Here is a 13,520-nt window from a genome sequence, read left to right on the forward strand (position 1 = left end):
ATTTAAAGGAGTGGAAATGTATTAACCATGTTAGAACTTTGGGAAAAGAGGCAGACTTCAGCATAGTTGAAAGTTCTGTGCAGTACTCAGTACGAATTTTAGGAGTGGTTCTGTATAAATTTTGTTATTGCTGTTCACAAAGTTCTTGGCTGGAGGGCAATGTTACCCTTGCCACTGCCACCACAAGAAAATACAGAAATAGATGATGGTGGAAAGGGGACAGATTCTGGAAAGTTTCTGGATCCTTTCTGCGGAGCTGGGCATTAACATGCTTCCATTAAAATCAAGGACTTTTTAATCCCTAGGAGCAGTATGCCACATACGTCATATCAACCTATGAGTAAAGCAAACTAATTGTAAGAGCCAGAGAGTTTCAAAGGGCGAACAGGTGTGTGACAAAGACTTTGGTTTTACAAAAAAAAATTTAATTCACAAGCAACACAAGAGTTAATCTAAGACACACAGATACAGACTAAAAATACAAGGACATTTTTACATTCAAGTTGTTAGAAGGTTTAGTTTCAAACACCAGTTTGAAAAAGGAAATGTTGCCATGTGCAGGAATTTCACTAAAAGAGCACCTAAAAAACCAATGGTGGGAAACCTTTGTTCCTCCAGAAGCTGCTAAACTACAGCTTCCATCATCCCTAGGCCACTGACTATGCTGGCTGGGGCTGATGGGAGTTGGAGCCCAACAGGACTTGGAGGACCACAGGTATATTGGCTTATTAGGTAAATTTTTAAAAACTAAAGTACTTACAGTCATTCCCTATGAGTCCCAATGAGTCATGAAATCCATGGATACATTCCACCCCTACTCCAAATTCAGCACAGGGAAGGTCATACAATATTCCTGAGTCCACTGCCTCCATACCAGGCACAAGCAAGCATTATGATGCATGCACTGTAATTAGCCAGCAATGTGAGGCAAAAGACATTAAGGTGCATCGCTTAAGATCTGTTTTGCACCTTCCTCGCTGGAATACAGTAGAGCTGTTTCTTCAAAGGTCCACAGTATGTAAGGTGTTTGCACCCTGCATTGGGCAGGCATGCAGGGATGAGCGCTCAATGCCACCTGTCATTTATGAAGAGCTGCATTAGCAGGAAGAGGGGACTCTTGTAACATTTCTTTCTTAAACTTTATGCTGCTTCATGTACCAACTATGTACCAGCTAAACAGGCTAAGGAGGAGCCCCACCCATCTTTCTGACTGTATTCTAATTGCAAGAGATTATTTCACTGAAATATGGCGAAGGGCAGAGATGTCAAAAGCAGCTATTTGTGAAGTACAATGCGGCTTCCAATTACATGTTAAGAGCGAGAGAAGGATGCACCAAAGCACAGATGCGAGCGTTCAAAAAATACATGTTTTGTAAAGTATAATGAATAACTACTACCACAGGTAAGTGAGAAACAGTGCAGAGGGCAGATGGAAAGTTCACCTTTCCTGTCTTGCTAATAAATTAAAATCTGTATAAAGCAAGGATTTATTTCAACGTAGGTAATTTAAAATGCTTTTTTGGATGTCTTGAGTTTCGTGTCTAAGGTTGCATTTTCCTTGCCGTTGTTTCTGACACGTTTTCTTAGCACTTCATTTTGCTTCCAGCTTCTTGTTCTAGTTTCTATGGAACAAAAAATTAGCCATGTTAAGGAAAGACAGAGATACTACTGCTTTGATTATGTTTATTATTTCCCTAAATGTTAAGGTTAACAGAACAGGGCAGACGTAGGACTACTATTACTATATCATCATCGTTGCTATTGTTATTATTATTTAAATGACATTAACTATATGCTTGAACTGTTAACTTCTCATTTTTTAATATTGCTATAAATGCTGGCTGCATCTGATAAGTGTCTGAAAAATGCTGCTAACATAGCGTTTATTGTTTTACTTACTGTATTTTTGTTTTACTCCATAAGCCACTCAGAGAGCCGTGAATGGCTAATCAGTGTCTTAGACAAGCAATAACTTGTAGTATCCTGTGGCTCAGAAAGTTTTCAAAACTAACCACACAGAACTAATATGAGGCTCAGCTCCACCTAATGAATTGTTTGGGTCACACCTTTCTCAGACTGAAGCATTAAGTTCGGATAAGGGATTTCTTATATCTGACATCAGCATCAAGCACCATAGTACTAAGGTTCAAAGAGAAGTGTTTGCTCAACAGTAAAAGGCAACAGAAGAGGCTGATTCCTGATCCTGGCACTGTGCTACTTTGCCTGTTCCCTTTGAAGCCTGACATTTTAATCACCTGATGTCACATGACAGTCAAGTGGGAGACCCTGCCCACTTTTCAAAAACGGCCCCTGGCAAGTGGGCCAGTTCTGGATCTGTGCTCCCAGGCTGAAAGAGGTTCCCCACCCCTGCGCACAGAACAAGCCCAAGCATGTGCCTTGGAATATTGATAGGGTGTTTTTTGTGTGTGTTTTTTAGATTCTAAGCATGTCTAATGCGCTCCCAGCTTCTAAATTAGGAATTCAATTGCATGATTCTTTAACAATACAATTACAGTAATTGATGCTGGTATCCTTTATTACCTAACATTTGGTACAAATAATTAACACGAAGATAGCATTGTGCAAAGTACTGATAACACTGTATTCGGCTTCTATTAGCTCCGGGGAACGCTACGTGCAGCACTTCAACAGCTGCATAACAGAAAGAGAACATTAATTTTGCCTGGAGGAAGGGTGGTTAAAAGGACAAGAGGTAGCAAAAAGGCAATTGTTTGGGGACCTCTAGAGTATGTGAGCCAGAGAGCTGAGATTGTCCAAATCAAGCTTTCATTGTAAATGCACAGATGCAATTGGAACCATGATGGAGGCGCAAAGGCAACCTGTTCTTCAGCTGTGGAGCCTGGACAGTGGCATGCATAGCCTCGCATCAGCAAAACTCATGATATCCTTGGCTAATTTAAAACTGGCTTCCCTGCCATAACCATGGTGTCCAGGGAAATGTCCTGCCTCTGCATTCCCCACCACACAAAAAGGTGTCTAAAGAAGTCACTCTTACTACTGGCAGGAGCGGCTGGGGCCGTGCACCGAAGCAATGATTCTCCAACATCAACTGGTTGGACATGTTGTGCAGATGCCTGCTTATCGTCTTCCAAAGCAACTACTCTAGTCCGAACTTAAAAATGGAAAGCGTAATGCTGGTGGTCAACAAAAGAAGTTTAAAGGCAAATTTTAAAAAATGTAGTATAAACACCAGCAATTGGGAAACACTGGCCTGCGAGCGCTCCAGTTGGAAAACAGCCTTTACCAAGGTGTCATGGGCTTTGAAGACACTCAAACTCAGGACGCAAGGGAGAAACGTGCTAAGAGGAAGGCACGCTTGGCAAATCTACACCATGATCAACTCCCACCCAGAAACCAATGCCTCCACAGGTGGAAGGACGAGTGGATCCAGAATTGGCCTCCACACTCACTTACGGACTCATTGTTAAAACCATGTTTATGGAAGACAATCTTACTTGGCTACGAGTGATTGCTAAATAAGAAGGTGAGTCCACCCACTCTTGACCTCACCACCGCCCTACCCCGTGCCGGTAAGCTACAGTGCCACCACTGTCAGAGAGTGGCAGCATGGCACTGCCCCTCTGGCTCCTGCCTATCACTGCTCTGGATTCAAAAATATATGGGGCATGGCTATAATGGTTAGCACCAAAGAAGTGGAGACATCACAGAAAAGAGGTGGCGGAAGCTAGGAAAGAACCTGCCAGAAGGATCTCATGAGACACTGAAAAATTGTGGAAGGGTGTGGTGAAGAATTTGGAAGCTCCACCTTTTGCTACAGCTATGATGGGAACTGCCCACAAGCCACTGCACGGTGAGGAAGACAACAAACAGCTCCAGGGTTTATGCTCTTCCAAACAGATGGGTGAACTGCTAGAAAACATCCAGGCTGTTTAGTGTCACAGGTAGGGGTAGGTTAAAGTGGGAAGATGTACATACAGTCCTGAAGTAAGGGAGAATATGTAATTTTGAGAATACTGTCAATCCCCTTTGGGCTATTTGGCTCCTCTTTCCCTATACAGTCGACCCTCCGGATACAAACTTAATTGGTTCTGGGGGTCCCTACGTACCCTGAAAAGTCTGCATCTAGAGGCACCGCTTCTGCGCACAGAAGTACACACTTCCGGGTTTGCTGTGTTCGCAACCCAAAAGTTACGTTACCCGAAGGTAATGCAACCCAAGGGCCCACTGTATTAAAACATGGAATTGTCTAAGTTTCTTAAGGAGTAACTTTTTCACTCAATTTAACTGAGTAGCTAAAATATATCGACCCAGCTGTACATCTAAATTACCACAGCAAAAGACTAAGAAAAATGGTAATTGTCGGCCCATAATCTTGGCCCTCCTCCATAGATACCTACTGCTCAAGCTTGGATATAATCACCGAAAATTGTAATTTGATACTTACCTGTTGATTTAGGGACTCTTAGAGCTTTATAACTTAACATGCTGTCTTGTTTAATACGCTTTGCAGTTGTATGACCGTGCTGATTTGTAATGTCGCTGTTCGATACTGAACTGTAAGAAAAAGTTATAACAAGTTTGCTTTTAGCACAGTGACCTTAAGCTGGTATCTAAAAGTATATTAGATCGAGGAACACGTGTGTGACTAATTTACTACAAGAAAGATCCACCACAGATACACTTGTATGGATTGTGGTTATTTCTTCTCTTGGTCCTAAGAAAAACTGAACAAGTATGATTCAAATTATATTTCTGGTTTGTGTCTGTGCATTTGTTTCCCAGTGTGATGGAATAGGACTTTCAGCTATTCTGTGCTGGGCTTTTGGTTGTAAAACCTGAGTTGTAATAATGGTTGTGCTTTGCTTTAAAGCTCCTGTATAGGAAGGTCAATAGTTCGCAGGTAGGCTCAGAGAAAATAGGAAATGTTCCGCTCAGGAGCATTGAAAATTCAGCGTAGGAACCTGGCAATTAAAGGGTAGTCAAAAACTAATCAGGAGTTTACTCCTGGGAGTCTATTCTCCTGATTCATTAAAGGTTTAGGTGAGGGGAAAGGATCAAGAAATGATGCTTAACCTTATAACTGCTGTTAAGATTGTTGTTGTTTAGTCGTGTCCGACTCTTCGTGACCCCATGGACCACGTAGTTTAAATGTGGGCATTGTACCTCCTGCAAATATGCTCTGCAGGTAAAAGAGTTTAACAACCAAGAAGGCTTTAAGTTCATTTTACAGGCATTTGCCACATGTGTTACTCCACGTGTAATTTACGTGATTTGATATCCCTGTGGGTTGTTGTATGTAGGTCATACTCTCAGACCTATCAAAGTAAGAATATCAGAACACCGATCTAGGATCAGGAACAATGTAATAAATGCTCCTTTATTGAAGCATTTCATTTCGATGAGAACTTGACATTTTTTGTAATTTGGACGTATTAAGGTCCTGTAGAACAAGCTAAAAAAAAATCCTTATGCAGAAAGAAACTAGGTTTAATTTCATATTCAATTCCTTACATCCCTCAGGTCTGAATACTGAAAGTGATTATAGTTTTTTTTGTGTGTGAATTTGTGCTAATGTTTACATGTAGAACACCTGAGAATGGACTCAGTTTGTTTCACTTCTGTGGGCCAAGTGGTTTATTTTGAGTACTTAATTGTGCATCTGTGGATTGCCATTACTTTAGATCCAAATTGTTTACATTTATGTATGAGTTTGTATTAATGTTTACATGTATATCATCTGAACATGGATTAAGTTTAGTTTTACTTTTGCTGTGCCATATGGGTCACTTTAAGAAAGATATTTTGTATCTGTGGATTGCCAACACTTGTAACTCAATCAATTTTGTGCTTGTCCATATCTAATGACTATCGAATGCTTATTGGATGGATTTTACCCAAATTGATTTTTGAACTTTGAATTTTATTGTTATTCATGTTTTTATACTGTATCATATGCTGCTTTTATGTTGTATTACAATTAAGTGTTTTAAATTTGTTGTTAGCCGCCCAGAGCCCGGTTTTCTTAACCGGGAAGGGTGGGGTATAAATAAAAAATTTATTATTATTATTATTATTACATTAGACAAATTTGAGACAAGGATCTTTAGACAAGAAAGCAGTTAGGCCTGTGCAGCATTCCTTTCTAGCCATTGCTTCTTTCTTCCCACCCAATAAACACACACAGATTTGGGGTGACTGCTGAGAAGGCCTGCAGAGGCCAGGTAGGGTCAGATTTGGCCCATGGCTTTCTGCCCCTGCATTAGATACATTAGTGGAAGAGAGACTGAAATGTCTACATTTTGGCCACGCGGTAATCTAAGAATATGTTCTATACGGCAGCTTCTCATGCTCAGCTGGCCCTTGGCATGAGTGGCTTGAGGAAACACTCTTTCTCCCATGTATGATCCTGTGCGTAACTAATGCTCCTCCTATAAATCATCACCACCTGCAGGCAGGGATATATGGGGTGGGGTGTCCAACAGAAGATCAAGTCATGAGGACTACTAGATTGGGGTAATGTTCCTGCCTCCTACTAAACCACAGCACTGACACACCAGCAACCCATTTCACAGATGGGGAAAAGAGCACTGAACCTGAAGCATGACTTACCTTAATAACTTCCTTTTCCTCTCAGCAGCAGATGTCATTGCCATATAAGATGGCTTATTATGTATGGGGTCTGGCTGCCTATTTAATGATGGAGCGACAGCAAGTCTGAAATAACAGCAAAGGAGGAAAAAGTAGTCGTGAGTATTTCTTTAAAACAAAAGCCACAAATTCTAAAAATAATCTTGCATTCCAAAAAGTGTTGGTATTAAAACAAAATATGCAAGGGAAGGATATTTTATTTGCACAGCTTTTAAAAATCCAGAAATTGCCAGTACGGACACTTGAATGTCTGTTTTCACTGGAGGATCTGTTCTGCAATACCTTCAATGGAAATACCCTGGTTTCACCTGGAATTGTGCCAGGATGAGAAATTTGCACAGGAATCAACAGTTCCGCACTGCTGGGTACCTGCAAAGGCCGATGCTCCAACAGGTGCCCTACTGCCAACTTCTGGAACCCTATGGCCTTGCTGCTCCTTGCTAATGCTGAACATTTTCTTACTGCAGTGCCCAGAAACACTGTGGGATCCACCCAGGGTCCACTCTAGTACAGTAACCTGATTAGCCAGCCAGGTGCTTCCAGGAAGCGCGCAAGCAGCACTTGAAGGCAACAGAACTCTTCTGTTAACATCCTTGCCTACAAGAAATGAAGATTTAGAGGCCTACTGCTGCTGAACCTACAGGCTCCGTTTTGTCATCATGGTTTCTTTTTTTTTATTTTGAGACACATCTGTCATGGGTTTATCTCATCCCCTTTCAAAGCCATCAGTGCCAGTGGTGACCACCACATCTTATGAAAGTGAATTTCATCTTGTGCATTGGTCTTCACTTTTTACAGCTCTTCAAGGTCATTTTCAAAAAGAGGCTGCCAGTGTACCTTTGATTTATTTAAAGGCATCCTAATAGAGGCAGATGTATTTCAATCCTTAGCACAACATTTCCCATTCTCACCACCATAAACAAGCCAACATTTTCAGAGCTGTTTAGAACAACCCCAAGATCTCTTTCCTGAGTACTTACCAGTTCAGAGAGACCACATCAATGAATACGTTGCCATGATTATTTTATTTTGATTTTTTGCCCCAATGTGATTTTGAAATTGAGCCTCACTTGCCATTTTGTTGCCCACCCACTTTGAAGAGATGTTTTTGGAGCAATTCATGGCCTGCTTCGACTTTCACCAACCTAAATAATTTGGTGTTACCTGCAAGTCTGCCTACAATCCCTGACTCCAGTAGCACAGATCCCAAAATAGATCACTGGAGGAACCCAATGCTTCCTTCACTCCATTGTGAAAACTGCTCGGTATTCTACCCTTGCTTCTTCACTTGCCTTATTGTCGTGTTTCGCCAGACTTTGTGTTCATGGACTGCAGTCCATGAAAGAAAGGGAAAAGGGATCAGCAGGAGGAAACAGCAACACGATCTTTTGAACAAGGCCATACATAGTTTAACAATTCAGGCACGTCTTTCAGAAGCTTTAAATGCCACAGTTATCTGACATTAGAATGTGAAACAACTGAGGTCACACTAATTGTGCAAAAAGGAAAGAAAGCAGATAAACCAATATTAGGATTAAAGTGGCGAGGAAGGAGAGAGGATATTACACCTCCTCTTCCACAGAAAATACCTTTGTAAACTATTGTTGCTGCTGTCGGTCACCTGCAATTTGCTTTCAGATTCATTGGGAGGGAAGTCTGTACTGTCCATGTTGCTTTCATATAGAGTAACTGTCGAGTTCATGAGGCGCTCTGGAGTCACGACGCATATGTTATCCCCATGGCTCTCCGGCTTTAATGGCTCCTGAGCCTGTGCAGTGCGACTGTTCATTTCTTGAAGGCCTGCTGCTGTATTTAACACTTGCTTTACCACAGTCTCAGTACGCAGGTTCTCCACAGGCTTCTGGCAGCCCTTGGGTGTATACAGAATGGGGTGGAATTCTTTGCTGATGGAATCCACCAGGTGATTAGGGCTTGGCCGACTGGATTGCTGAGGACTTTGCAGTGCCATGGGAGACTCCATCAATTTCCGCCTTATTCTTTTATTAGGAGGTACTCCGTATTCTGCCTCAAGTTCCACATGGGTCTTAACTTTCTCTGATGGCATACCTAGGTTGAAACACAGGCAAGAAGAATCACTTAGGTGTGTGTTCTAGGCTTTGCAGAGAAGAGTAAGAACAGTTCTGTAGAGCTGGATCTAAACCAAGGTAGCTGAGCTTAGGTTTCACTGAAATCAATGGGACAAGTTAGTAGTGACTTAACTTTTTTTTTAATGTTTTAATGTAATTGTATTACTTTAAGTCACCTTGATCTTCCTTTGGATTCAAGTACAGTGGTACCTCGGGTTACAGACACTTCAGGTTACAGACTCCGGTAACCCAGAAATATTACCTCGGGTCAAGAACTTTGCTTCAGGATGAGAACAGAAATCGCGTGGCAGCAGCGGGAGGACCCATTAGCTAAAGTGGTACCTCAGGTTAAGAACAGTTTCAGGTTAAGAACGGACCTCCAGAATGAATGAAGTTCTTAACCCGAGTTACCACTGTACCTTAGTCTGGATCATTTTAAGCCCTCTCCAAACTTTCATTATTATTTTTTTGAAATTTGCATTTTATTTGTTAACATTCTTATATTAGATCGGTAAACGTTGTCATATTACATTACAGGACTTACTATAATATAATTTCCTACATGTATACAAAAATTATAAACAAATACCTATAAGTGCACCAGCAGCAGTGTGGGAGAGAAGGAAACAGGGAACTAATATAATAATTTATCAACACATAACTGTACAGTTGCTGAGGATAGCAGCTTATATGCCATAATTAAAAGCAGCTGAGCCAGTACAGAACCATTGTAATAATGGCTGATTGACAGAAAGTATCACACAGTGAAGGAGGCAAGGGCAGTGAGGAACAAGTAAGAAAACTTAAGAAGGAAGCATAAGAGACCACGGAAAATGGAAAGCGGATTATAGCCCTGGTGGTCTTAATTTCTTGCAGCTCATACACAATAGGCAATGGAAAGCAATACTCGTTTCTGTCAGATTGGTCTCCATGGATATCAGGCTATGTCTGATACAACATGAAAAAACATCCTTAGAGTGCATTGGAACCCACAATGCATTTTCCAAAAAATATATGTAAAACACAGAATAGTGCTGGCATTGTGCTCCCCCCTCCAATAACATAGTGCCATATGATATGATCCTGCCCCAAAGTAATGACATTTTGGTCAGAGGTAACCATAAATATGAGTTTGACCAAACTGCGGGAGGCAGTGGAAGACAGAAGTGCCTGGCGTGCTCTGGTCCATGGGGTCACGAAGAGTCGGACACGACTAAACAACTAAACAACAACAACAACAACAACAACAACCATAAATATGGTCCTTAAACAGATTCCTGAGATGTAAAGATGTTAGTGTTTTGCTATATTATTTACTAGTCCTTTGGAACCAGAGAGAGGGATAACATAACTGGCTAATGAAGGTACTCATGGTGGCCAAACACTTGACACTTCAGTATTGGAAGGAGAGATCTTCTTCCCGTATAGTACAAGGGATGGAAGACATGAGCCAACTAGCCACTTATGAGAAAGCGACTTTACCTAAGCAGAGGAAGGGTGGAAAATTATTAGACAGATGGACTCCGAACATGGATATGTTTGCATAAATAACAAACATCTGGCAAGTTGGGGTCTCCAACTGAAGCCCTTACCTCTCTACTGATACACAATTGTTTTATTATTATTCACCAGTACTGTATTTTCTTTGTACTTTGCTTCTTCCTTCTGTATGCAATATTTTAAACCTGCATTCCCTTCCACACATAGGCTAAGCAGATGGAGGAAAAACTATGAAAGGGGCTTAAGAAATTTTATTACAGCATGTGACTTGACTTCCCCCCTCTGTTCTGCCTGCTTAAATAGTTAGAAACCAAAACACAGAGGTTTAGTACTGCCTTTAGAATGTAGTAGTGCATTTAGCTTGCTTATCTGCATTAAACAAACACTTTGCATTTATTTCCAGGCAATGGGCTTAGCCTTTGTAAGACATTTATTCAAAATCTACCACTGCTTGATTTTGATAGAATAAATTCGGAAACCACATGTCATCAAGCCACTTCAAAAAAGGCATGTCACCCTAACTGACATGTTAAGTCCAAAACCAATGAAAGATGAACTACTGGGGTGGTGGTGGGGAGATCTTCAGCAATTTAGAAAGCATTGCACCACCATTTTAGATCATTCACCCAAACAAGGTGCAATTAGACATACAGTGGTTCCTCGCAAGACGAAATTAATCCGTTCCGCCAGTCTCTTCGTCGCTATTAACGGCTTAGCGGCTATTAACGGCTTAGCGGCTTTAAGAAAAAGGAAACAAACTCGCAAGACGTTTCGTCTTGTGAAGCAAGCCCATAGGGAAATTCGTCTTGCGGAACGACTCAAAAAACGGAAAACCCTTTCGTCTAGCGAGTTTGTCTTGCGAGGTATTCGTCTTGCGGGGCACCACTGTAGCCATGATTCTAACCACAAGCTAAAGGTGTCTAGAAGGAAATATTTAGGGTTGGCTTACAACTAGCAGATCTTTAAGCTGAAAAATAGTACACAGAAGTTCAGGAAAAAGTGTATCAGAACATCCTAGGTTTTGATGTAGAACATACAAAGTATAGCTATGTATTATACTTATGATGGTGAAGGGTTGACATGCTCTGCATAGCAGTTGGACTAAGTGAGACCATTCCTGTGAATATGTAGCAGTTAACTGTTCAATCTCTGTTCTTGGTCCTACCCTCACAGGAAAATAACAAGACAATCCTACCTACACACTTGCTTCAAACTCAATGGCTCAGAGGCATTCTCTCTCCCCCCCGCCCTCCGGTTAAAAATTCAGATTGGTGTTTGGCTAGATGCAATTCCAGTACTTCCTGGTTCATAAATTTTAGTCTGAAGTATTCCACATTGCATTTCTAGACAATAAACAAACTCTGTGTGCTCAAAATATTTATCTTCCAACATCCTACGGCCGAGAAACCCGATTATATGAATAGTGATGCAAGGCTCCAATCATAACATTTTGAATAGCCACTTTGCTGAATATCAACAATATGCTTTGCCCAGAGAATCCAATTATAATCTTTCAAACAGCTATCCATTAAACATTTTAGGCAACATTTTAAAATATTAATTTATGAGGCGTTGCTCTAGCTTATGCATCTGAAAGTATGTGTTTCGGGGAAAAGTAGTGGTTGGCGGACCGTTGGTCTGTGTTTATACATTATAGCACTGACGTTCCTCTTTCCAAAGAAGAAGAAAAAAAGTTTTGTTTACTGTAAGGCACTGGGTTTTTTCAAAATGTCCTAAGAGAAACTGGGAACGAAGTCTTGGGGGAGAGAAACATTTTGGTGAGAGTGCCAAGTTTTAGAAGCTTCTCCCAGTACTGAAACCACTTTTAAATTACCCGTAAATGTAAGCATTTAAACTGCAAACCAGATAGGTAGAGAACACAAAAAGTATTGCCAACATTAATAATTTGTTGAACTTCAACACAAGGAGCCATATTTCATACTGCACTGGAAGCTCATTAATAAAAAGCTGGTTGCTGGGGTTCCATGAAGCACAAATGTGAGCCATTAGGAAAAAGGAAACCCCATATAGTTACTTAATGTCATCAGAATGAAAGAAATCCTTAGCAAAACAATCGTTTCAAACAACTTGGGCCCAAAGTACCTCCTGATTCCACCTCAGTCACTGAGATCTTCCTGCCCCTGATGTGCCCCCTGGAACTCCTTGCCTGTAAAGATCAGGCAAGAGTCACCCCTGCCATATTTTAGAGGTCTTTTGAAAACAGTACTGTTCAGACGGGCCTTGAATGGAACATGAATGGATCTTATTATGGATATTATAATGCTGTACACCAACTTGCTATTATTATTTAATAAAAGTACTGTATATCTAAAAGAGCGATTGTCCTCGTTTATCCTGCCCTTAAAAGTGGCCAGCATGGGCAATGGTCACGGATAATGGGATTTGTAGTTGAGCAACATTTGGAGTGCCACAGGCTGCCCCAACCCTGGTTTACTGCTATGAGGACAAGCTTAGGTGTGCCTCGAACCCTTCTCTTCCAGTGAAGTTGTGAAGAGGAGATGATCAGAGGTTGATGATCCTGGATTCTTTGGACAAACCATAGTTAAAGCTCACTACTGCAAACCCCCTCCCCTACTTTCAACAAACTATGGTGTGCTGAAAATGGAGGCAAATGCTTGCAGCCATGCTGGAAAAACAAGCCCTCATATATCTATCCAGTCCCATAAATTAAGATAAATTGGATACAATACTTAAGGATTAATTTAGGATGTAAAATCGACCACATCCCCCCCCCCCAACTTATTACCATGTGTGTTATGGGGAAAGCAAATACACCTTATATTAAAGCTGTGTTCCTTTGCACAGTTACCTAGAAGTAAGCCCTATGGCAAGCAGTGCAACTTACTTCTGAGTAAACTTTCACAGGTTTGAGCTGCACCTGCCAAAATATATTTTTGCCATGCTTTAGAATCGACATGAAAAACGGGAGTTGAACATGAAGGTATTCAAATGAATGATTTCTCTCCCTTTCAATTAAGAATTTTTGGACAGCCTTGGCTATGCCATGTCATGCCTCCAGAAATCTCTGCAGATAAAGGAACTCATTTATCAAGAAGCGAGTATACAAAGACAAGACTTAGCATGGTATCAAGTAATGTGAAAAGCGTGAGGGAAGTATTTAGCAAACATGAGTCACAGTCCACAAAAGTCGAGTTCATGTCAAAAAGACATTGATGAATGGGACAAGTTCTAATTGGGTTTGGGACAAAATAACGGGTTGGGATTTTTTTATTCTTCCAGAACTCATGTTAAATACATGCATGAGAAGGTATTTCTGGAATC

At 41.0% G+C, this 13,520-nt stretch overlaps 1 protein-coding gene across 5 annotated transcripts in view; it reads right to left on the reverse strand.

Annotated features, from left to right (window-relative positions):
* Positions 1-403: 403 nt before the first annotated feature.
* KIF18A (kinesin family member 18A) overlaps positions 404-13,520 on the reverse strand; it is a 40,183-nt gene continuing 27,066 nt past the window's right edge. For all 5 annotated transcript variants that reach the window (XM_028729549.2, XM_028729522.2, XM_028729527.2 and 2 more), the window contains exons 14-17: positions 8,220-8,697; positions 6,592-6,696; positions 4,427-4,536; positions 404-1,622 (exon numbers count right to left, since the gene is read on the reverse strand). In XM_028729549.2, the coding sequence (XP_028585382.2) occupies positions 1,507-1,622; positions 4,427-4,536; positions 6,592-6,696; positions 8,220-8,697 (809 nt within the window). In that variant the 3' untranslated portion in view covers positions 404-1,506. The remainder of the gene's footprint in view (positions 1,623-4,426; positions 4,537-6,591; positions 6,697-8,219; positions 8,698-13,520) is intronic.

The sequence above is a fragment of the Podarcis muralis genome, chromosome 1 (genome assembly GCF_964188315.1).
Source record: "Podarcis muralis chromosome 1, rPodMur119.hap1.1, whole genome shotgun sequence".
NCBI lineage: Eukaryota > Metazoa > Chordata > Lepidosauria > Squamata > Lacertidae > Podarcis > Podarcis muralis.